This window comes from Lingula anatina, chromosome 5 (assembly GCF_051362555.1).
Source record: "Lingula anatina isolate TDL-2025a chromosome 5, LinAna3.0, whole genome shotgun sequence".
Lineage (NCBI taxonomy): Eukaryota > Metazoa > Brachiopoda > Lingulata > Lingulida > Lingulidae > Lingula > Lingula anatina.
This window is the reverse complement of record NC_141771.1, coordinates 22,742,606-22,768,549: the sequence shown is the minus strand read 5'-3', so window position 1 is coordinate 22,768,549 and position 25,944 is coordinate 22,742,606. Positions and strand designations below refer to the sequence as shown.

At 38.1% G+C, this 25,944-nt stretch overlaps 2 protein-coding genes across 2 annotated transcripts in view; one reads left to right on the top strand and one right to left on the bottom strand.

The window, feature by feature from the left end:
• LOC106153787 (uncharacterized) overlaps nucleotides 1-25,944 on the top strand; it is a 211,452-nt gene that overhangs the window by 30,826 nt on the left and 154,682 nt on the right. The gene's annotated exons all lie outside the window — the stretch shown is intronic.
• LOC147761906 (uncharacterized) overlaps nucleotides 9,666-25,944 on the bottom strand; it is a 47,274-nt gene continuing 30,995 nt past the window's right edge. Inside the window, exons 4-6 of the mRNA XM_087014085.1 lie at nucleotides 12,056-12,190; nucleotides 10,167-11,260; nucleotides 9,666-9,752 (exon numbers count right to left, since the gene is read on the bottom strand). Coding sequence (XP_086870211.1) covers nucleotides 9,666-9,752; nucleotides 10,167-11,260; nucleotides 12,056-12,190 — 1,316 coding nt within the window. The remainder of the gene's footprint in view (nucleotides 9,753-10,166; nucleotides 11,261-12,055; nucleotides 12,191-25,944) is intronic.

Sequence of the window (25,944 nt, the reverse complement as noted above, 5' to 3'; positions counted from 1 at the left end):
TTCTGAGCGGACTGGGTGGATTTGTTTGGTTGCAACAGTATATCCCGAAAGACAGTTGGTCCTGTACCGTGGTGGTAAGATTTCAATACATTGGATGTGGCCTTTCTGTAGGTACATCAGTCTGGGCATTACTCTATAAAACAGCGCGGGCCTTTCCGTCCGGCGCAATGTCTGCCACAACTAAACATATTTGTAAAGCACTGCATAGCTCATTTTACACCTTGCAAAACCAACGTCTTTTAAATTATTAGGCATTAAATTCTATGTCGACCTAGATACTATATGTGAAAGGAATTATCGTGGAAAAATTGAAAGTACTGAACGATTACTTAAAGGGATAATAACTCTTCGTATGAGATCTATATTTCACAATAAAAACATTGGGAATAGCTCATAGAAATATAATATATTTTGTTTTACCACAAAAACGGCAGTTATAGCTATTATTCTGATATCTGAGCGTGTCTTTAGACCACGTGACCTCCATTGATGGCTATATATACTCTGTTAAAATTTCTTAAGAGATTTTAACAAAAAACCAAACTTTTTAGAAAAAAACCAGGGACTAACTTTGAATGTAAAAATGGATTCATTAACCATTGGTAAGTATGGGAAAATTGTTGTTTACTCCAGGAAAATTCATTTTTTTGCCGAAACGAAGAGTTATTATACCTTTAAACTATGGGAAAGACGAATTATTTCACTGCCTAACCAATCTAACCAAATAATTAAGGAGCTAAAAAAGCTAATCTTTGGATTTCTTTGGAAAGGTAAGCCGGATAAAGTAAAAAGGGAAATAGTATGTAAAAAAATAAAAGATGGAGGACTAAATATGATAAACGTAGAAGCTTCAATAATGGCATTAAAATTAACTTGGGTGAGACGGTTGATAAATACGGAGGGTATTTGGCAAAATATCATTTTGCATAGATATAAATTAGACTTGGTGCTAAACTGTGGTTGTGAATATTTGCGCTTCTGTCAAACAGGCACACAGAATTTATTTTGGAAGGATGTTTTTTTTAGCTTGGCGGGAATTGTTGAAAAAAAAAAGAACAAATGACCGAGTTGAATAAAGTCCCATTATGGTACAATGACTCTTTGAGGATAAATAAAGAGACGATGTTCCATAAAGAGATGTATGACAAAGGATATAGACAAGTGAACGATCTTATCAATGAAAAAGGTAGACTATATTCATAAAAATAATTTTCTGAACTCACCAATATTAAAATCATTTTTTTACAATACAATGGTATTATTGCAACAATAAATGATCTATACAGAAAATATGACAATCCGCATAAAATCAAAATGTACGGTCCGTGGTAACCAGAAAGTATACGAGTTATTGTTAGACAAACAAGGGGCTCAAAAGATATGTACGACATATTAAATAGCTCGAATGCTAGGCGTATTTTTGAGGAAAAATGGTCAAATATTCTTACTCCTCGGGATCATAATTTTTGGGAAGAGATATATAAGAAAACTAATGTGTCGGTATAGGACACAAAAATGCTGTGGTTCCAGTTTCGAATTTTCTATAGAATCCTCACCACAAATAACTTTGTATATAAAACTGGCCTATCTCAATCACCTATGTGTACATTTTGCCACGAGGAGGTAGAAACTATATACAGTTGTATCATATACTTTGGGATTGCGATATTGTACAAAATTTCTTACGCCAAGTAGAAGCATGGTTAATTTCTTGTAATATATATTTAAATTTCAGTAATATACCGTTTATTTTAATTGACATTAATGAACGTAATGTATCCAATATAATTATGACTATACACATTAAGTTTTTCATATACAAAACAAAATGTCAGAAAGACGCACTGTTTCTCACAAAACTTCAACTTTATTTAGAAAATATATACAAAACCTATAAGCAAAAATACATTGTATCTCAAGACGTAGATACATTCAATGTTATATGGCAGAAATGGATAGGTATATATGGATTTGTGTAGTTGCATGTATACAAGTTATTGGTTATTTTTTTTATACGTTAAATCCTTGTGGACTTTGGTATTATAATGAATATTGTGTGCTTGTAAAATTTATGTACTTGCTTTTTTTCTATTGCAATAAAATAAATAAATAAATAAATAAAACAGCGCGGGCCTTTCCGTCCAGCGCAATAATCTGTCTGGCAATGTCTGCCACAACTAAACATATTTGTAAAGCACTGCATAGCTCATTTTACACCTTGCAAAACCAAACACTTGCACGCAAATTTTCAAATTCTTCTATGCGGTAGTTGAAGACATATGGCTACTTTTTTGACAGAACCATGCTTTGCTAAACCCAAGCTATGACCTGCCCAAAGGAGCACTACGCAATTAAATCACCGCACATTACAGAATGCAGCGGCGCAACAAACCTGGTATTCACTTAATTGCTAGAGACACACATGACTACACACTTCTTTATTCACATATCTTAAATGAGATTCAAGCTTTATTTTAAAAAGAACTCATTTTCACCTAGGCATACCTTCGAAACTGAAATATTCCATATTAAATGTCAAGTATGTACTAAGTGCATTCTCTGCAAAACAGACAGTATTTATCAAAACTTCGGGAGGAAGAGTGTGGGTGTACTGGGTACAAGCTACTACAGCACCTACATTTATAGGCTTATTCCTTGAAGTTGATACCTTGATGCACATCGACTCATTTGTGTGGAAATATATCTAAGTTTGGTGCGATGGATATTCTAACTGTAAAATGTTTTGCTGAATATGTTCACCACACAATGAGTAGTACATCAATTGCCTAAATTCTAAAAGATTTTTCTTACTGTTATACGTTAAAATTACTTATTTAATATCCATCCGAGTACGAATCTCAGCAGACATTGCCTTCAGCGTAGGGATAAGCTACAGGTATGTTGCAAACGATACCAAAGTTTTTGGAATAACCTGATTTCTTTCTCTATCATGCTATGGAAAGTCTTCATACATTTACCATGACGGATTGGGACAAATGAGTATCTCCTGTGTGATTCTCCTTTTGAATACCTAGTTACAAACCCGTACATATGAACATCAGCTTTTTTCGGGTTGCACCCATAAACCTATAAACATCCAGAGCTTGGACGCTTGGGAGTTAAGTTCGCTGAAGCCTGATCACTAAGACCAACGAGTGCTGCGTCTATTCCAAATAGCTCTTCATCACAGTAAAATTATCTAAACAGCAATGGCATACTTTACTGCATTCCTTTCAATTGACGGAAACGGGGCTATCAATTTCCAATTCCATACTATTGTGGGAGCCAACCTCATCTTTATAGGTTCCAAAGACGTGGTAGCAAGTTAAAAAGGAATTTGGTCTGGTCTTTCTGGGTATGAATGCGCCACGTGGCTTTTCAACTGGTATATTCGTATACACTCCAAGGCTTCCACATTTGCCAGCTGAACCTAACTTAGGACAACCTAAAAATAGCTCACACGATCCTCTAACTGCACCGGGTTTTTCATCACCAGAGGAAAAAATATGACTGAGCCTTTCCTGACAAGAACGGCATATCCCTCGAGTTGACTGGGGAAGACCTCCTTCCCCTCTTTGCCATTGCAAGTTATCTCAAAATAAGGCACCTCTCTGGTCCCTCCAGCCCAATTCTTATTGACTGTGCAACAAATAGCTATCGCCCAGAGACTGTCGTGTTCCTCTGCAAAACTTTTTGCCTTCTGTTGAATGATGCGCCGCATTTAATTTTTTGTCATCATTGGGAATACAATCTCCCTCATCTGATAGCTAAGCACCTGCATCAAACAGCTTAGTAGCAATATCACCATGACGAGACTGTAGTGCCAAATATATACTACTAGGCATGTCACAACTTCTGTGCACCCATTCTCTGCTGCCAAATGTAAACTACTTCTGCCCTCATTGTCCTGTGAATTGACATCCGCTCCCCCATCAATTAGATTGCTAATACCTTTAATGTCACTTCTTATAGCAGCTAAATGTAAATATTTTATGCTAACAAGCAAATAAAAGATAACCTGAACTGCTTTTACCTTGCAGATTTTGAATTATTTCTTCTAAACCTGTGGCAGTGTGCTCTTGCACAGTTTCGAACCTGTCACTCTTTGTTGGTACTGGTGATGAGCACGAGGCGTCCTCTGTTAAATATGCTCCATGGGCTTCCTCTAAAAGTTTGTAATAAATGGACAGACGTTAAAAAATAGGACCTATCCAACTACAGTATGAAATTTTATGCAATTTCGATGTTCAACTTATTTAACACTTTTTTGAACAATACACCAAAGTTTTGCACTTACATGTTTCTGGTATCACACCAAAATTTACTACGGAAGCAAGAAGTCATTATATTTAACCAACAACCTACAATCTAGTAAATGTATTTTTAAAAACTCCTTCTCGAGCCCCAAACATTGCAAAACATATTGACTATAGTTTTCCAAAATACAAAAAAATAATAATAATAACAAAATAAATAATAATAATAATAATAATAATAAATAAATAAATACGCGTCTTCCGAACATCTTTATATCTTCAACAATATAATTCAAAACATTTTGTGCACGTATATCATTTGCAATAGGTAAGGAGGGGTGGGTCCCCAGTGTAGAGATGATCTGCCACCCAACGTCAAATGATGCGACTGAAATGATTGCCATGCCAATTGTAAGCTACTATGCAAAACTCGAATGCATGCACATGGATCTTGTAGGTTACATTTTATATTAACATTTCGCCTTTTCTTTAGGATGACAAAGACGTGGCCGTTGCATATAGTACCAATGCTATGTACCTCATTCATATACAATTTATTAACTCTTACATAACTCTGGAAGCCATAATTATAAATGGCGTCGACAAAACTCAGTCCGAAGGTAAAGTCTCTCATTTATGCGATTGAGTAAGCCTCACGCAATTGGTCACGTTATACAGGTATATAAAGTAGTTAAGAAAAATATGAGACACCCTTATTTTAGGACAAATCGAATATTAACCTTTTAACTATTGTGTTAGCTTGAATTGGAAGTTTTGACGTAAGGGGTGTATGAAGTTGAGCTAGCTAATTACTTTTTTAGTTGGGGGTACACGGTAAATAATTTTTTTTAATGTTCCTAAATTCTAAAATTTAATAAAGCGAAAAGCTTCAAGATTGAACCGGAATAGGACATTACATTTTCAAATATTTTTTTGCAAAGCTCAACCCGTAGATTCCGTGGTTCGTGCCCGACTCACACTAAGTACTTAAAGAAATCCCAAGGACACAGAATGACCAGATATACAATTTACGACACTCTGTAACTAAATGTTGTACGTGAAGTCTCCAATTTCTTAACTCTCCGTTTCTCGAAATACGGGCTGTTACAGTTCACTCCTTAATTGTGTTCTCCAAGTATGATCTCCTAGATATAAACGGCATATTGCCAAAGTCTTATCCTAGGTAAATTTAATGCTGTACTATTTCGTGGTAATACAAACATTTTTAAATTACTCAAATTGCAGAACTAGACAATGAAGAGAGTCGCATGCACGAGCAAGCGACACCTATTGATATTTTTTCTAAGTTCTGTGCAACAGGAGCTGGGATGTGAGTGAGAAGTAGAAGCAAATTTTACAGCGGTATGTTATTTTACGATGGTATGGTAGTAATAACCGTTTCTTTGGTCCTTTTGAACAGATAATTCTAATAAAATTACGAATCATTTGCTAAGGCATGTGTCAAATTTAGTTCATTTTCAGTCAACTTGTTTTCAAATGACTTTTGTGTCAAGTAGACATACATTCCATACAGTATAACATCAAACTTGTAGACCCAAAACTCCGGGGTAGACATCAGTTCACACTAGACCACGTTGACAGACAAGATGCTATTTTTACTGACCTTCACTGAGTTTGTCATAATCTTCCTCGTCATTCCTCTTCCGAGACGCCTGTTCTATCACTGGTTTGGGCCTAGTAGTTTCAGCTTGAATTTGGGAATAAAAATCTGGGAACATTCGGGATTCAAGGTACTCTTGTCCTAGTGAAAAAGAAGAGGTTATTTATTGTATCAAACAGTGCAGTTTTATTTATTGACTGTAACATCACTTTTATTTTTATTGATGACAACTAGACAATGAAACAAATGAACAGTACCTATTAATTTATAGTGCATAAAGGATAAAGGGACATTTAAAATCAATGTTTCGCGAGACAACACGAACTATGCCAGAAACATAATAATAATAATGTTAATTCAAACACACGGAACTATGCTGCCTTCCTAATTAATATCATTGTCTTATCTGCCCTCCGGATGACATACTGGGACCATTTCGGGCCCAGAGGAAATAGATTTTGAGATTCATGCCGCGTTTCTTTTACAAGCATTTTAAGAAAAAATTGCATTGCCATCATTTCTGTTTTCAACTTCAACACTTAAACTATACAAATCTTACAATTTCTGGATTTAAATACCTAAAACACACTCTGCATTTCATAAAACAAAGTCACGCTCGGCTGTCATCTTGATTGGATAGTAAACGATTGTCGTAATATCACTAAATGATTTTAAAAACGGGTGCATAAACTTGAAAATCACATAGAACAACCTTAGACTGCCACATTAATCCAAAAACAATGCAAAAATAAACTATAACAAGTGGTTAAAGCCTTCAAGCCGAATGACATAAAGTCCCCACATACCTCCATAGAGACAATAAAATAGAGTAAGCATGTGAAACAAGATTCCACAAATTTAAACATAATAATTGAAATAAAATACTGCCGGTGTCATGTACCAGGTTCCCCATGACCGAAAGAACGGGTCTCGGACCCTGTATCATGGTAATTGGATATAATATACAGGGTCCCCCGGACCCTGCATTTAACCGGACCCCGCGTTTCATGACAGCTATCACGAAACACAGAGTCCGCCCGTCATACAGAAGAACTGGGTATAAAAGCTAGGGTCCTACTGCAGAATAGTAGATATTTAGTAAAAGCGCTTTATATTGACAATCTGGGTATAATAGAATTATAAACAAGCAAATCCTTGATGCAAGTAAATATAATATAACAAAACGGCAGTGGTTTGCACAACGACCTGGTGGTGTAGTGGACAGCGACACGAGTGATGAGCCTACTATGGTATCCAATGACTGGGAAGTATGTAGTAATTTAACAATATGATGGTTCGAGTCCCACACTGGAGTTGATTTTATAATTCCTCTATTTTCACTCTTGTTTTTTTTTTTTTTTTTTTTTTTTTTTTTTTTTTTTTTTTTTTTTTTTTTTTTTTTTAAATTTATAGTTAAATATTCAACTTACTGTCCAAATATTGTGATTCATTCCGCAGTAAAATGTGTTATACTCACTTTTGATTACATTTCATACCTTTTTTAATTGGACTTACTTTAAATATATCTCACACATATCCCATTGCATTGTGATGCTTTGGACTATATATACGCGTGACTTATTTGAATACCACTCGTACATGTGTGTAAGCTAGTCGTACACAATGAATCGATGCTAAACTGAGCAAAGCGTTTCTTTTCTCCAGACTATATACGCGTGACTCAGGCTACAACGACTACCACTCATAAATGTGTTACAGCTAGCGTTATACAGTGCATCAATGCCAAATTGTGCAAAATATCTATCTTCTGGAAACTGACTAAATTAATTAGTTATTAAATATACATGCTTATGGAGTGTAATTGAAAATGTGCTCATTTAATTTTGTTTAACAATTTATATAAAATTTTAATTTAAGTTGCATACCCTAAATTAAAATGGAATCAACCCAAAAGGAATGTATTCCATGTTTCTCAATAACGTTAGAAATCTTAATTAAAGTTTTTTCCATTGTGTATTATATGGACAACAATAAAGCAAAATTGTATCAACAAGAAAAGATTTGATATCTACATGTACTTGGATTATATTTCCCTCATTTTAGACGAAGCACTGGCACAGATGTTTTATCAAGTTTGCATGATGATGAAAATGCGGGTGACAACGGACAATGAGGAGATAAAAACAATTACTATACTGATTAATAAAATAATTTTTTTATAAAATTGCATACAAAAGATAATCCTGTAAATTAAAGTTTATGAAATGCGAACAATGCACATTTATACTACGCGTTACATTTTAACAGAGGTTAATAATGTTTATTTTACCTTTAATTCTTATAATTCTTCCCTCCATATCAGTTAACATCATGTTCAATGTAATTTTAAATTGCAAGTTTTAAGTGTGAGATTTCATTATTGCTCTTTAATGCGGACTTTCAGTGTTAAAACGTAGGGTCCTAGGACTTTCCGTACTGAAATAGAGTGTCTAGGGGGACTCTACATTTCAGAACATAGAGTCCGGGACCCGTTATTTCCAGACATGGAGTCCGCCGGACTCTCAGTTTTAAAACACCGGGTCCGCCGGACCCTAGAATGGTAGGACTCTGTGTTGCTTGACACCGGGCATCGGAGCGGCCTAAAACTTGGCACGCTTACCGCAAATGCCGCATGCCACATCAACCTAGAAACTGTCAAGGAAAAGGAGAAAGGAGAAACATACAACGATGTTTTGCTGTTTACAGTGGGTTCCTCGGAGGTCGTCTGGTATTCTAACCTGTTAAAACCAGTTTGGTGTTCACCAAGGGCCTTGAAAAATGCATTTTAGTGGCAATCACCCCTCATTCTGAGCGGACTGGGTGGATTTGTTTGGTTGCAACAGTATATCCCGAAAGACAGTTGGTCCTGTACCGTGGTGGTAAGATTTCAATACATTGGATGTGGCCTCTCTGTAGGTACATCAGTCTGGGCATTACTCTATAAAACAGCGCGGGCCTTTCCGTCCGGCGCAATAATCTGTCTGGCAATGTCTGCCACAACTAAACATATTTGTAAAGCACTGCATAGCTCATTTTACACCTTGCAAAACCAAACACTTGCACGCAAATTTTCAAATTCTTCTATGCGGTAGTTGAAGACATATGGCTACTTTTTTTGACAGAACCATGCTTTGCTAAACCCAAGCTATGACCTGCCCAAAGGAGCACTACGCAATTAAATCACCGCACATTACAGAATGCAGCGGCGCAACAAACCTGGTATTCACTTAATTGCTAGAGACACACATGACTACACACTTCTTTATCCACATATCTTATATGAGATTCAAGCTTTATTTTTAAAAGAAGTCATTTTCACCGGGCATACCTTCAAAACTGAACTATTCCATATTTAATGTTATGTATGTACTAAGTGCATTCTCTGCAAAACAGACAGTATTTATCAAAACTTCGGGAGGAAGAGTGTGGGTGTACTGGGTACAAGCTACTACAACACCTACATTTATAGGCTTATTGCTTGAAGTTGATACCTTGATGCACATCGACTCATTTGTGTGGAAATATTTCTAAGTTTGGTGCGATGGATATGTTAACTGTAAAATGTTTTGCTGACTATGTTCACCACACAATGAGTAGTACATCAATTGCCTGAATTCTAAAAGATTTAGCTTACTGTTATATGTTAAAATTACTTATTTAACATAAGTATGAATCTCAGCAGATAGTGCCTTCAGCATAGGACTGAGCAAGTTTTATTGGGATGACCTGGTTTCTTACTTGTAATTTTTGCAACAACCAATCCTATTATGTAGTGCACGCCCTTTTCTTTAATAAAAAGCAGCAGCACCAGGATCTCTTTCCACGTTAAATTCTGTATTAGAGGGGCTCAACATCTCTATCATGCTATGGAAAGTCTTCAAACATTTACCATCATGGATTTTGACAAATGAGGAATTCCTGTATAAGGCTTCGTTCACATGGAATGTCTATTTTCTAAAAATCTATTTTCTATTCGCGCTATCTTATGATCACGGTCTGTGCCCTGAATATTCCGCCGCGTAATTACTGGCAGCGCGAGCCAGTTACTTATAGTAACTTATAGTAACTGGCTCGCGCTGCCAGTAATTACGCCGCGGGATATTCAGGGCACAGACCGTGATCATAAGACACACCGCGAATAGAAAATAGAATTTAGAAAATAGACATTGCATGTGAATGAAGCCTAATTGTCCTTTTGAATGCTTTGTTACAAACCCGTACTTATGAACATCAGCTTTTGTCCGGTCGCATCTATAAACATCCAAGGTTTTAATGCTTCCAAATGGTACCACTCCCATATTTGGGTAGTTTGGAAGCTTGGGAGTTAAGTTCGCTGAAGCCTGGTCACTAAGACCAACGAGTGCTGCGTCTATTCCAAATAGCTCTCCATCACAGTGGAAATTATCTAAACAGCCATGGCATACTCTACCGCATTCCTTATCATTAACGGAAACGGGGATATCAATTGCCCATTCTGTACTATTCTGAGAGCCAACCTTATCTTTATAGGTCCCAAAGACGTGATAGCAAGTTAAAAAGGAATTTGGTTTGGTCTTTCTGGGTTTGAATGCGCCTCGTGGCTTTTCTACTGATATATTCGTAAACACTCCAAGACTTCCACGTTTGCCAGCTGAACCTAACACAGGGCAACCTAAAAATAGCTCACACAATCCTCCAACTGCACCGGGTTGTCCTTTATCAGAGGAAACAATGACTGAGCCTTTCCTAACAAGAACGGCATATCCCGCGAGTTGGCTGGGGAACACCTCTTTTCCCTCTTTGCCATTGCAAGTTATCTCAAAATAGGGCACCTCTTTGGTACCATTCTTATTGCGAGAAATGTACATAGCGCATAGACTGTCGTGTTTTTCTGCCAAACCATCTGCCTTCTCTTGAATGATGCACCGCATTTTAGTTTTCTCAGGACTGGGTACAAGATCTCCCTCATCCGACAGCTTAGCACCTGCGTCATAAAGCATGGTGGCAATATGACCATGACGGTTCTCTAGTGCCAAATATATACTACTTCTGCCTTCCTTGTCTTGTATATTGACATCAACTCCCATGCCAATTAGGGATTTGACAACGTTTTTGTGGCCTTTCTCTGCAGCTAAATGTAAATAACTCCTACCCTGACTGTCCAGTAAATTGACATATGCCCCTTCATATATAAGACTCATATAACCCTTATCGTCATCTCTTTTTGCAGCTAAAAGTAAATCACTTCCTCCACCACGCAAGGAAATATCACCTGTGTACACTTGCACAGTTTCGAACCTGGCACTCTTTGTTGGTGTTGGCAATAAGCTCAAGGCATCCTCGGTTGTATATTCTCCATGGATTCTTCCCTCCAACAGCTTGGCGTGGTCATGCAGCACAGCATCTGTAATAAATAGATAGACGTTGAAAATCTCGGACTTGTCATCTGCCATATGCGATTATATGCAATAACAATGTTCGACACATTTAGCAATTTTATAACAATACAGCAATGTTTTGCACAGTCATGTTTCTGGTATCAAATATACCTTTACTTCAGGAGCAACTTAAGACTTAAGAAATTTTATTGAACAAAGACAGTAATGATCTGCAAAATGATAAATGCAATAACACAAAAAAAAAAAAATAAATAAATAAATAAAAAATAAAAAAACTCCTTCGCAAAACTCAACAGTGTCACGCATTGCCCATAGCTTTCAAAAACCAGAATTGCCAGTGAAAATGTTGAAATAGAATTCAAACCTTAGTATCGGATGCGTATCTACAGAACATTTTATAGCACAAAAAAAAAAAAAAAAAAAAAAAAAAAAAAAAAATATATATATATATATATATATATATATGTTACACCCTGCATATCGCACTAGTCCCCATTCAAATCAATGGGAAAATTGGTGTTTTTTTTAATAAGCCATTATTTTTTTATGATTTTGAGCGAAAGAGAAGCAAAATAATAGAAGATATGGTAGCAATTATTGCTTCTTAAGTCGTTTTGAACAAGAAATACTAATAGGCACACGGAGCATCTGTCAAAGCATTGTACGACACTTGAATGTGTCAAATTGATTTTCTTTTCAGTGAACTTGTCTTAAAATTACTTTTTGTATCCAGCTGACACACATTCCACAAACCATACACTCTAGGCCAAGTTGACAGACAAGATGATATATTTACTGACTTTCAGGGAGTTTTTCTCCATCTTCTTCATCATTCCTGTTCCCAGACGCCTGTTCTATCACTGATTTGTGACTAGAAGTTTCATCATGAGTTTGAGAACGCTCTGGGCATATTAGTTCTACAATGTGCCGTTGTCCTAGGGAAAAAGTTTTATTTCAGTGATCTAGAAATTATAAAATTTGTAGCAGATAGTTTAATTACTTTGTTCTCAAACTCCGCCGAAATGGCCAAAAAAGAAAATAAAAATAAATAAAATCAAGCCTATTTTTACCGATGCCCGACTGATCATATGGTCACATGGGAATAAAACATGCACGATTGTCACACTTTGCATGACTATATAAGTTTTTAACGCGATGGACATTTGAGGTAGATCGGACGTTACAAGTTCCAACGTTCAAAAAAAAATTGTCTGAAGAGACACCTAAGTACGTTAAAATTTGCAAAAAAGAAAGTTACACCTTGCATAACCCACTAGTCCCCATTCAAATCAATGGGAAAATTGTTGATTTTTCAGTGAAGCATAATTTCATTATGGTTTTTTAACGTTCGAATTATTTTTTAATATTTCTCTTTTATGTAAAGAGGCATCCAATTACATTTCAATTTTTCAAAAAAAAAAAAAAAAAATGTATGTTAGAAACTATTGAAGAATTGCGCAAATCTTCAAATTATGCAACGACCCATCTACCTTAAGCCTAAATAAACCATTGTGTTTTTATTTCGTTTTTGAAACAATCGGCGCTTCGGTAAAATTTGATATGTTAACATGTCAAATAAAGGGAAAATGTCCCGGTGTACCATGAAAATCTGACTCCCCTAAAATGAAAATGAAAATGTGACTCCCCCTATGAAATTTTGACTCCCCCCCAAAAAAAACATTCATTAATCTCATTTTATTTGAGTAAATGACTATGATTTTGTAGTATGCATAATGGATGATGCATTGGCACTTTTTTGTAGTTTGCAGGTGAAAATGTTCATAAAAAAAAAGAAAAATTAAAAATGTGCACATAATGAAAATGTGGTTCCCCTATGAAAATTTGACTCCCCTACAAAAAAAAACAACATTCATTAATCTCTAATTAATTTAGGATATGACTGTGATCTTGTAGCATGTAAAATGGTTGATACATTGGCACATTTTTTGTAGTTTGCAGTGAGAATTTTAATGAACAAATAAGAAAATTAAAAATGAGCACATAATGAAAATCTGACTCCCCCATGAAAATTTGACTCCCCCTCCACAAAACTTCATAAATCTTATTTTATTTTGAGTATATGACTGTGATCTTGTATTATGTAAAATGGTTGATACATTGGCTCATTTTTTGTAGTCTGCAGTGAAAATTTTAATGAAATAATGAGAAAATTAAAAATGTTCACATAATGAAAATCTGACTCCCCCATGAAAATTTGACTCCCCCGCCACAAAACTTCTTAAATCTTATTTTATTTTGAGTATATGACTGTGATTCTGTAGCATGTAAAATGGTTGATACATTGGCACATTTTTTGTAGTTTGCAGTGAGAATTTTAATGAACAAATGAGAAAATTAAAAATGAGCACATATTGAAAATCTGACTCCCCCATGAAAATTTGACTCCCCCGCCACAAAACTTCATAAATCTTATTTTATTTTGAGTATATGACTGTGATCCTGTAGCATGTAAAATGGTTGATACATTGGCACATTTTGTGTAGTTTGCAGTGAAAAGCATGCAGACTCAATCCCTAGAGGCTATTTCCATCGCAGTGCACTAACTGAATGCATGCAATCAGACTTAAAAGTGGGTTCTTAATACAATTGTTACGAAAGTAAAGATTTAAAAACGGAGCCAGATTTACACTGCGAACTTAGACTGCCTGTATCCACAACCATAGGTTCTAGATTTCCGTATTACCAGCTCAGTCCTGATTTCATATATTACCCTTATCAATCATACGAAACTCTAGCCACTAGCGGCGGATTGGGGGCGTGTTTGTCAATATTTTCCCTGGGGCGCTTCAATAATTGGAAGTCACAAGTCTTGTACGTCAGAGCTATAACCACCTGGAGCTCCATATTTTGCCGTCATAAGTCTCGTACGTCACAGTTTTGACTGCCTGGAGCTGTCTTTTCCGCCTTGCTCTGACGTTATCTCGTGTAGACCAGACAAGAAGCAAAGTGGCTAAAGCGGAGTTTGAAGTTTGAACTAGGAACATATTGCAGTCGAAGGTCAGTGCCACAACACAAGCAACATTCTGCTTTAACAACTGATTTTGGTGTAGCCATTGCGCAGTCTTTATAGTGGTGTCTGGCATGTACCTGTCAAACTTGGAACACGGCATGCACGTGTATTGTGTTTACATCCTCAGGAGCAAATGTTTGTTGATAAGAAAAAATACAAAAACATTGGATATATATTTTTCTTTTAGGAACATTTTTTTTTTTTATTTTTCACTTTACATCTTAAATGCAGTAAATAAAATTAAATGAAGCAGAATTAAATCTGTTTTACGTTTCTTTTTGCTCTAATGACATTCAACTGCAGATTCACTACTATGGGCGACCAAAAGGGTAAAAATTCGACGTCATGTTTCATCGATTCACTGCCTTTCCATCGATTCAGTTTCAAGTTTAAGCGAACCTATAAATTCAGCATCGGTTTTCGCCAATTCAATTGTCAAACATTTCTCCTCTACGGTGTATTAAACAGTGGCCTATCACATGACTATCAAAATGGCAGACAACGAGATAATTGTCGATTACGGAATGCAGTTTGTTAGTGAAATAAGAACATTTTCTCAACAATTTCTATATTTAATAAATAATTAAAATCTATTCGGTTGGATGAACATTATTTTCTAGTTGTTTCCAACCCTGACCATGGCTGGCCGAGTTAAAAAAATACCGCGTGATTGACAGCCAGAAGCACATGTTGCTACCGCAGCGTCCTTTGGCGATTGATCGATGAATGATGAAGTGACGTTACAGGATCGACGAGAATAGATAGACGATTGACGAGAATAGTGAGAGGATTTGTTTTAATACACGGTAGACGTACCCTGGGTGTCAGAGCAACGTAAAAGTTAGCTTGATAAATATCAAATATACCTGGGAGTCACTTTTACTAAGCTCTGACGAACAGCAGCCACGTTAGATTTCCGTCAATCAAATAGAACTGCTCCGCAATGAATCTGCAGTTGAATGTCAGCAGACCAGAATGAAACGTAAAACAGATTTAATTCTGTTTTATTTTATTTCATTTACTGTAATAAAGATATGTAAAGTGAAAAATAAATAATATGTTTCTAAAAGAAAAAGGTATACCCAATGTTTTTGTATTTTTTGCTTATCAAAGAACATTTTCTCCTGAAGATACACGTGCTTGCCGTGTGCAAAGTTAGACGGTTTTAGAGCGTACCCGACACGTGACCTAATTAATGAGCCGCCGCCATACTGGGGGCCACACACAAATCCAAGATGGCGGCAGTGCCGGTGTACCATGAAAATCTGACTCCCCTAAAATGTGACTCCCCAGTCAGATTTTCATTATGAAAATCTGACTCCCCAGTCAGATTTTCATAATGAAAATGTGACTCCCCCTATGAAATTTTGACTCCCCCCAAAAAAACATTCATTAATCTCATTTTATTTGAGTAAATGACTATGATTTTGTAGTATGCATAATGGATGATACATTGGCATTTTTTTGTAGTTTGCAGGTGAAAATTTTCATTAAAAAAAGAGAAAAATTAAAAATGTGCACATAATGAAAATGTGGTTCCCCTATGAAAATTTGACTCCCCTACATAAAAACATGCATTAAGCTCTAATTAATTTAGTATATGACTGTGATCTTGTAGTATGTAAAATGGTTGATACATTGGCACATTTTTTTGTAGTTTGCAGTGAGAATTTTAATGAACAAATCAGAAAATTAAAAATGAGCACATAATGAAAATCTGACTCCCCCATGAAAATTTGACTCCCCCTCCACAAAACTTCATAAATCTTATTCTATTTTGAGTATATGACTGTGATCTTGTATTATGTAAAATGGTTGATACATTGGCACATTTTTTGTAGTTTGCAGTGAAAATTTTAATGAAAAAATGAAAAAAATTAAAAATGTGCACGTAATGAAAATCTGACTCCCCCATGAAAATATGACACCCTCTCCACAAAACTTCATAAATCTTATTTTATTTTGAGTATGTGACTGTGATCTTGTAGTATGGAAAATGGATGATACATTGGCACATTTTTTGTAGTTTGCAGTGAAAACTTTAAATGAAAAAATAATGAAAATTGAAAATGTGCACATGGTTAAAAAATTGAGAGAAAAAAGTAATAAAACACATGAAAGTAAGAAAAATTAAGGATTTGTTTTCTAACACCCAATAGCTCCCCTATAAAAAGCTATTTATTTGATGTTTGATGATCATTCTGGCAACTTTTCTTTTATGATACTTTATGAAAAAATTTATTGGAAATATTAAAAAGTTTTATGGTAAAATACTGCGTGAAAATAAATGAAAAATGGATAATAAATTTGCATTCTTGTACCCGTAGGATTTTGACTCCTCTAGTTAAAAGCACTTATTTCATATTTAGCACACATTTAAATGTTTCTACTTTTTAGTTTTCTTATGGAGAACATATGTGGAATATTTAAATTTTGTGTTTGAAATTTAAAAATAGTGAGAAATTCAGTATCATATTTATTTTACACCCATGAAAAGGACAATTATTTTTTATTCAGTCATTATATCACTATTTTCCTCATACTTTTCATTGTATATATAATGATAACTCTGCACACTAAGCTATATGAAAATAAAAATTGTTTTGTGTCATATCAGAAAAGAATATTTTTTCAATGAAGTGCATACAGTATCAACAAAATGTAGATGAATGTAAAAAGGATCCACTGAGACAAGAAAATTCTGCTTCTCTTCAATATTTTCCCTTGTGGCAGTGAAAACTTAATGATTACTTTGCACACTAGGCTAAATCAAAATACTTTTGCCCCTTAACTAAAAAAATCATATTGGAATTTAAAAACACAATAGTAAGGAAATATCACCAACATATGAATAATGCTGCTAAAAAATTCTCAATTTTGACAAAAGTTATCACCACCAAACTTTCAAATGTGATAGGACTGTGACATGTTTGGTGGTAGCTTATTCATATGTCGTAGCTTAAAGGAAAAATATTAAATATGAAACATTTGATTTGTAAGATGGGTCGTCAAAGTCCTATGGGCGCAAGAATGCATACTTATTATCCTTTTTGCTTACTTAAGCCCCATCTTTCATCCAGCTTTGGGGAAAATAATGGGAAAACAAAAGCAAGTGTTTTGTTGGGTATGCTATATAAGAAGAATTTAAAAAAAAGGCGATGGGGCCAATTTCTTGTGTTAAAAATGTAGTGTTTTGACATGGGAGTGCAAAACCTACAAGAATAAAGACGGATACTTGTTTTAAAAATATTGACCAAAATTTTCATCATCAAACTTTCAAATGCTGATAAAATATCCATCTCTATGCAAAAAATGTGGAAAACAGTGGTATGGTGACTGAATATAAAATAGGTCCTTTTCTCCATGGGAGTCCAAATCTCATGGGTGTAAAAATAAAGATTTTCATGATTTCTTTTTCATGCTTTCACTATTTTATCATCAAACATTTAAATATTTCCAATATATTTTTCATAAAGTATCCTAAAAGAAAAGGTGATGAAATGATCATCAAATATTAAATAACTTTTTCATAGGGGAGACAATAGGCGATTAAGTGGACATTTTTAATTTTCTTACTTTTTCACATAATTTTTCACCTGTAAACTACAAAAAATGTGCCAATCTATCCTCCTTTTTACATACTACAAGATCACCGTCATATACTCAAAATAAAATAAGTTTTATGAAGTTTTATGATGGGGGAGTCAAATTTTCACGGGGGAGTAAGATTTTCATTTTGTGCACATTTTTAATTTTCTTTATTTTTCATTAAAGTTTTCACCTTCAAACTACAAAAAATGTGCCAATGTATCCTCCGTTTTACATACTACAAGATCACAGACATAAACCCAAAATAAAATAAGATTTATAAAGTTTTATGATGGGGGAGTCAAATTTTCATGGGGGAGTCAGATTTTCATTATGTGCTCATTTTTAATTTTCTTATTTTTTCATTAAAATTTTCACTGCAAACTACAAAAAATGTGCCAACGTATCATCCATTTTACATACAACAAGATCACAATCATATACTCAAATAAAATAAGATGTATGAAGTTTTGTGGAGGGGGAGTCAAATTTTCATGGGGGGAGTCACATTTTCATTATGAAAATCTGACTGGGGAGTCACATTTTCATAATGAAAATCTGACTGGGGAGTCACATTTTCATGGGAGTCAGATTTTCATGTTACACCGGTGGTGGAATATAAGCGACTGCGAGTAAAAAACACGAAATCCACAAGTTTATCTGTTGGCAGCGAAGAAAATCAGTTATTACCATATTCAGAGGGGCTCCAAGAGGCGGAGAAAATTCGGTATGAAGAGAAATTGGGTCATCTGAAAGGGCAAGGCCCGTATGAATTAACGGAGTCGAGCGGCGATGTGGAATTACTGCCCAGAGTTATATACACAGACATAGTCAACTATCATCTATTCAAACCAAGCCCATACACACCACACCAGTTAAAATGTTACAAGGGTTTGGATGCCCACAACCAGTTTGTGTCAGGATGGGCCAGGGATTTGGCGTCGGTAGAAATCGACGGAAAACGTGTAACAACAGCCAAGTGTAGTGATCCGGCATAGGTGGCTTGTCTTGGCCTCGATTCCGAGTCGAGGCTGAGTGTCAGTTTGCGAGAAACTCGATAGCTGTAAGGAGTGGTTTTACAGCGAGGAGCACTGAGAACAAAGGGCGACGCCATTACTGTGAAGCAAGATTGAGATAGAGGTTGGAATCCTGATTTCTAGTGGTTATCTATAGGAAAGGGATTCCGTTACTGCTAAGGTAAGCAGATTATTAGTAGAAATATCCGGAGCTAGAGTTGATTAGCGTAAGGGATTTCTATATTAGTGGCAGCGAAAACATCGAGCTCACGTTGCTGAATAAAAGTTAAAAAACGAGTAGTTGTTTGTTTTTTCACACAAATAGCTGTTTTTCTAGTTTATTCAGCGGTTTGCTTAGGCAGACGTTACTGTTTTGTAGAAATTTTGCAAGTAACAATTAAATTGTGGGTGCATTATTTCTAGAGGGGGCTATATTTATATATTTTCAATAAAGATATATTTATAGTCGTTTGTGTTCTTCATTTTTATATATATTGATATTAAATATGGAGAATGTACATGTCATTAAAGTCAACTCGGCTGACGTTCAGGAGCTGTCACTAATACCGGGTGTTAGTGACAAAATAGCTGAAACTTTGGTGTCAGCGAGACAAAATGGTGGACAAATCACCAGGGAGTAATTACAACTAATAACTCGGAAGAAGTTGACGGATGATGTGGTGGAGTTATTGGACTTTACTCCTAATACTGCCCTCTCTACAGTACAGCAAGCCTCTGGAGATAACACCAGCGCGGATCAGAAAATGGTGTCAAGGGAGCCCAGTAATTCTTCGGGTTTCGGGACTGGGTGTTTATGGACTTCTACACCCATTGGGTCACCCTTGAGTGAGGTACCAAGGGCTGACGAGAGGCGTTTGGTCTCCACGCCTGTACAGACAGGAGAGGGGATGAGGGAAATGGTCTCCACTTCAGTGCAGACGGTGGTTTCTACACAGACTGGAGACGAGTTACATAGGAGGTATGTAAACCTGGAAAAGGCAGGTGTTAATCAGGCACCTGGGGGGATTCTTGTGGGTTCCAGACAGGAATCTCGAGGGCCAGCTAAAGGGCCGTTGAGTAAAATTCCGTGGGGAATAACTCCTATTCCCGAGGATCCAGGGCATGGTGATGACACTGAAGTGAAAATTCCATTCACTCAGGATATGCGTATACCTGGATGGAAGACAGGAACCAGCCAAGTGCGACAGGCTACTGTACACTGGAAAACAGAGCCAGTCCCAGCTTACACCCGAGGGAGTCATGAAAATTATGGTGCAGTGTATCAACCAGGTCCATTCACACAAGGCCAAGATGGACCGACTAGTGGGGTCAGACATGTAACTTTGCAGCCAGGTGTGGTCACACGGGACCAGTGTGGACCGAGTCTTGCTTTTATGCAAGATGGGCAGCAGTCAGGTGGGTTCACACAACACCAGTGTGGATCGAATCTTGCTTTTATGCAAAATGTGCATCAGCCAGGTGGGGTCACACGAGACCAGTGTGGACCGAGCCTTGCTTGTATGCAAAGCGGGCAGCATCAAAGGGAGGTCACACGAGACCAGTGTGGACTGTACCGAGATGTCAGACCAACAGGGTGGCAGCCAGACCAGGTCACACTAGATCACTATGGACCGAGCCATGCTTATATGCATGGTAGACAGCTGCCAGGTGAATTTACACTGAGCCATGGTGGACCGAATCGTGAAAACTGTGGTCGGGGTCTAGAGCCATTAAGACAAGACTGGTTGAGACCGGACCATGGTGAACCAGTACCAGTTACCGGTATCAGCACTCAAGTATATGAATGTGGGGGGCCATACCAGGCTCCAGTCATTTCTCAGAGGAGAGCTGATGTACCCTGGGAACCAGTTCCTACTAATGAGGCTTCTTATTCTATGGAAGTCGGAGGTAGAGGTGTCCATGGAGGACATCGTGGTGTCCAGGGAGGATACAGTGGTGTTAATAGAGGACACGATGGTGAACATAGGAGTCATGGTGGATGGGGATCTACAGTTAGCGCCCCAACACGGAAGTTTAACCCACTAAAGAACTTAGTCTTTGATGGTAACTGGACTGCATTTAAGAGCTGATTTGTCAGACATGCAGTTCGTGAACAGTGGGATGATGCCTTGTCCCTCGATGGGTTATGTTGGTGCCTGCGGGGAAAAGCTCAGGATTACTACGCTATACTGAGTCAGCGGGTAGGTGGCCTAACATACCGAGTGTTGCTGCATGAACTGGAGAAACGGTACGGAGAGCGGGATACGCCAGCTACAGCACAGTCGCGTTTCTAGAGTTCAGTTCAGGAGTCTAAAGAGTCGTTAGATGACTGGGCTGATCGTGTGTTAACTTTGGCAGGTCGTGCTTACGAGGGCTTGCCGGAATCATTCACTGATATGCAGGCGGTGAATCGGTTTTGTGCTGGTTTGTTGGACAAGGAGGCGGGGCATGCTATTTATATGCGGAGTCCTCCAACTGTTCGTGAGGCAGTGAGTTTGTTGAGGATGCATCAGCAAATGTACCAGGTGATAGAACACACGGTGCCAAGGAGGGGTCGTCAGGGAAACCCGAGAGTAAATCAGGTAGCGACGGCCGGAATACCTGAGATGTCCAGGTTGGTCCAGTGTATGGAGAACATGGAGAAATCCATTAAATCTTTACAGCTGGATGCGAAAAAGAAAAACACCTCCTAATCCAGATATGTCCAAGTGGGTCCAGCGCATGGAGAATACAGAGAAATCTATTAAGTCTCTACAACTGGATGCGAAAAAGAAGGAGATCGAGAAAAGTGGGTCGCCAAAGGCAGAAAATGGGTCCAAGTTTGTGAGTAGACCTATGGATGGGACTTGTTTTAAATGCCGGGAAAAGGGACATTGCATCCGTGACTGCCCGAGATGGGGTGATGCCTCGGAAAAGAGACAAGATAAGGTCTCAGGGGCGAATCAGGGAAACGCCAAGGGGTCGAGTTAGGGGGCCTATCCTCGATCCGAGACAACGCTAGATCAGACGTCAAAGAAGCTGATGATAAGGCTCGAAAAATTGGATCCGAAGCAGAAAAGAGCACACCTGAGCCAGAGGTGGTGTATGTGAACCAGATTGGATCCGTATCCGACTACTCTCTAAAAGTCCGAGTAGGTGATAAAACAGTGAGGGCATTAGTGGATACCGGTGCTCGTGTTACCATTTTATCTGACAGTATCTACAATAGCTTGAAAAATCCGCCGAGAAAATTAAAGGATGTGCAATTGTGGGCTGCAGGGCGGAAGATGGCTATGCCGGGTTTTATCGCAGGTCCTATAAAATTAAAAATTGGGCACAAGTGGTATACGGAAACAGTATACGTGGCTCCTTTGGAGGAAGAAATGTTGCTGGGAGTCGACATATTGAGAGATCGGGGTCAAGCCATGATTGATGTGGGAAGAGGGATTCTGCACTTCGATGACATGAGTTTAACGTTGGACTGTTGCCTGGAGAAGGGTGTTCCTCAAGTAGCACGCGTTATGGTGTCAGAGCGCCGGGTAATTCCTCCTAACTCTGTAGTCAGAGTGGCATGTAAAATGGACATGGACCTCGATGATTATGTCATAGAGCCAGTGGAGAGGGGCACGTGTAATTTCTTGGTTCCAAGGGTTATACGTAATAGGGGGAGTGACCCTATTATGGTGTTGATTAACCCAAGTGACAGGTACAAGCTGCTATGGAAGGGGTCAGAAATTGGGAGGGCTTTTCTTATGAAAAAGTCGTGACATCTGGACAAGCGTTTGATGGGCAGGGGACTAAGTCGAGTGAGGCTCTAATGAGGTTTAGAGCGTATGGGCTAAAGTTAAAGCCGAAGAAGTGTTCTTTCTTCCAAAGAAAGATTGAGTTTCTAGGTCGAGTAGTGACTGGGGACACCTTAGCCATGTCGGAGCATGATATCCAGGTGGTCAGAGATTGGCTGATGCCAACATGTGGAAAGGATGTCGAGAAATTTATGGGCCTAGCAAACTACCACAGGGCGTTTATCAAGGACTTTTCCAAACTCGCTGCTCCACTGTATGCCATGGCTGGTAAGAACAATTTTCAGTGGGGTGAGGAGCAGTGTGTGTCATTTAGAGCACTAAAGGAAGCATTAACTTCACCACCAGTGTTGGCTATTCCGAGGCAGGATGGCGAGTATATTTTGGACACAGATGCGAGCGAGTATGCCATTGGAGCAGAGCTGCTTCAGGTACAAGATGGCGAGGAAAAAGTTGTAGCTTACGGAAGCTACGGCCTCACGAAAGAGCAGAGGCGGTATTGTACAACACGTAAAGAGCTACTTGCTGATGTGCGTTTCACCAGGCAGTATAGACACTATCTCCTGGGGAGGCCATTTATGGTGAGAACCGACCATTCAAGCTTGCGTTGGTTAATGAGGTTCAAGAAGCCGCAGGGTCAGTTGGCGTGATGGTTAGAGGAGCTGTCGCAGTTCAACATGGTATTATCACATCGGGCAGGGCGACTTCATGCAAACGTGGATGCACTGTCAAGAGCTGGACACACGGGGCAGTGTTTAACGTTTGGGATAGGGGTGCGCCTTGGAGACCCACCCTGTGGAGGATGTGAATATTGTAAGCTTGCTCACTCAAACTGGGCCAGGTTTGAGGAGGAGGTTGATGATATGGTGCCATTGGTGATCCAAGGGGAAAACCAGGGGGGTACCAGGAGCGTCGAAAGCGATGAAACCTCAAGTGACCGACAGAGTAACAGTGGCAAGACGGTAAACACTGTTATGGTTGACTCAGTGAGGGAGTTTTCAGAACCGGAGGTATTGGGGCCAGTGGTAGATACCTCGCCTGATGAAAAGGTGAAAGAGATGCCTGAGTACCAGATGCTGAGAGAGGTGATCGAGAATATTCCATGGGACCCAGGGAAATTGGTCCGAGTTAATGTGATCACCACTCGTCAGCAGGCTAAAAAGATGAGAAGAACGCCTGAAGTGGGCTCTACTGGTGTAGAGTCGAGATCAACTAAAGTGGACTCTAAGGATATAGAGTCGAGACCAGCTGAAGTGGGCTCTTATAGTACAGAGTCGAGATCAACTGTGAAGGCTGAGGGTAAGAGCACCTCAGGGCTGCGCAGTTGGGGGTAGACAGTGGAAGAGGTGAAAGCGGCACAGAAAGCAGATCATGATGTGAATCTGATCAGGGAATATGTGGACAACGCCATTATTCCAAATCAGTCTACTCTATTCAGAGGGAGCCAGGAGTTTAAGTCTTATTGGCTGGATAGAGAGATGTTTGTAGTGATTGATGGTGTACTGTATTGGTCAGATCCGAAGACTGACGATAAGAAGTTAGTGCTTCCACATGAGTTGCGAGTTAAGGCAATCGAGTTACACCACTGTTTACCATCAGCAGGACATCAGGGAGTCTCTAGGACTAAAGAGAGACTCAAGTGCTGAGGAGGTGGCTTCTCTAAAGGCAGAGGGAGCCGTAGTGTCGGTGGGTTGGCACCCCAGACACGAGTTTGACCCAGAGGGCTGGGCGAAGTTTGAACAGACAGTAAGCAACCCGGAGGTGTCTGTTCTACAGTAGTAATAAAAATTAAGTTTCCGTTGTACGACGTTTTAAAAACGTCAGAAAGGTTTTAATCCCTATACTATGAATAGAAGGGGGCGGACAAACAATGGAGAGCCGTCTAATCCCTTCAAAATTCGAACGCCAAAACACAATAGTTTAGACGTAATAACACACAATACCTTAGGCGAGTGAACCCCATGACGCCTGTTTCTGTGGTCTAGCGCGAGCGCGACAATCCGCTGTGACTAGGTGTAATTAACAGCAGGATACATCAGCCAGAAAGTGCCCATTGTTTGTTGCGGCGATAGGATTATACTCCCGTGGCCACCTATCCTTTTGTTCACTAGCTTGGCACACGCAGCTGATCATGTTTTAAGTGTTGCAAGAAAACTGCTAGTTTAATTTAGTATCAGTTTTTTAATTCAACATGAAGTGTTCTGTTGTCAAAAATTGAATTTGATAGACATGCATCAACATCGTACATCAGCATGATCAACAAATCACCCCGTCTCAAAAAGTTTAAAGATGCTGCGTACACAAATTTCCATCATCGCTACCTGTGTAAAAATACATTACTGTTTAGAGATAACAAAGAAAGAAACATTATTAAAACAATTTATTCACATTACAAGCTGGCGTGTTGCCTCAATTACTACATTAAGTTACATTTTATATAAAATAATAGAGCGAATCCGTAAAAGGATAATAATAGAAAGTCTTAATAAATAAATAAATAAACAGGCCCACAGCCAGGGGGAGTTCGGGAGGATCGAAAAAAAAAAACCCTTTTGCTTAAAAAAGGCCCACTCTGGGTAAAGTTTGACATAAGTACATGGGGATTTTTCGGTAAAAGGTCCACTTTTTCAGAAAAAGACACTCCCCCTTTAAAATTGCTGGCTACGGGCTTGATAAATAAATAAATAAAAATATTATTTAAAGAATAAAGTAAATAATTAGGTTACATTAAGAATCAAATAAAAAATAGATAAAAATTAGATGATTTAAATCATTAAATTAAATTAATAAATAATAAATAAATTATGATTTAATAATTGAATGAATAAATCGCTGTGAAGAAATAATCATTGTCGCAGCTAACGCGGTGAGTGTCAACCCATTATCAGGGCCATAACTTATAACTCCTTGATTCAACGTACTTTCATAAACATGTAGTGTGACCACACTTTCAGCCACCCCCCTTGTTGCACGTTGCAAGCGATTTGTCTCATAACTATGACAAGGCGTTCTTTTTTCTTGTTGTTGTTTAAAAACGGACCACTTTGTCAAGGCTAATTGCTTAGCTCCCTGCGCGTCATATGTACTTAGCTCTTTGCGCGACCTATGTAAACGCTAAGATATGAATGTTAGACCGGGTAGTTGATTGTTTTGCCCGGGCGCCGCACTTATGCTTTCCTACTAGAGCGATCTAGAACAAGTCGCTAGTTTGCTCTGTTTGTAACTGTAGCAAAATATGTTCGACATGCCGTTTCTGCACGACAGCCGGAGACACA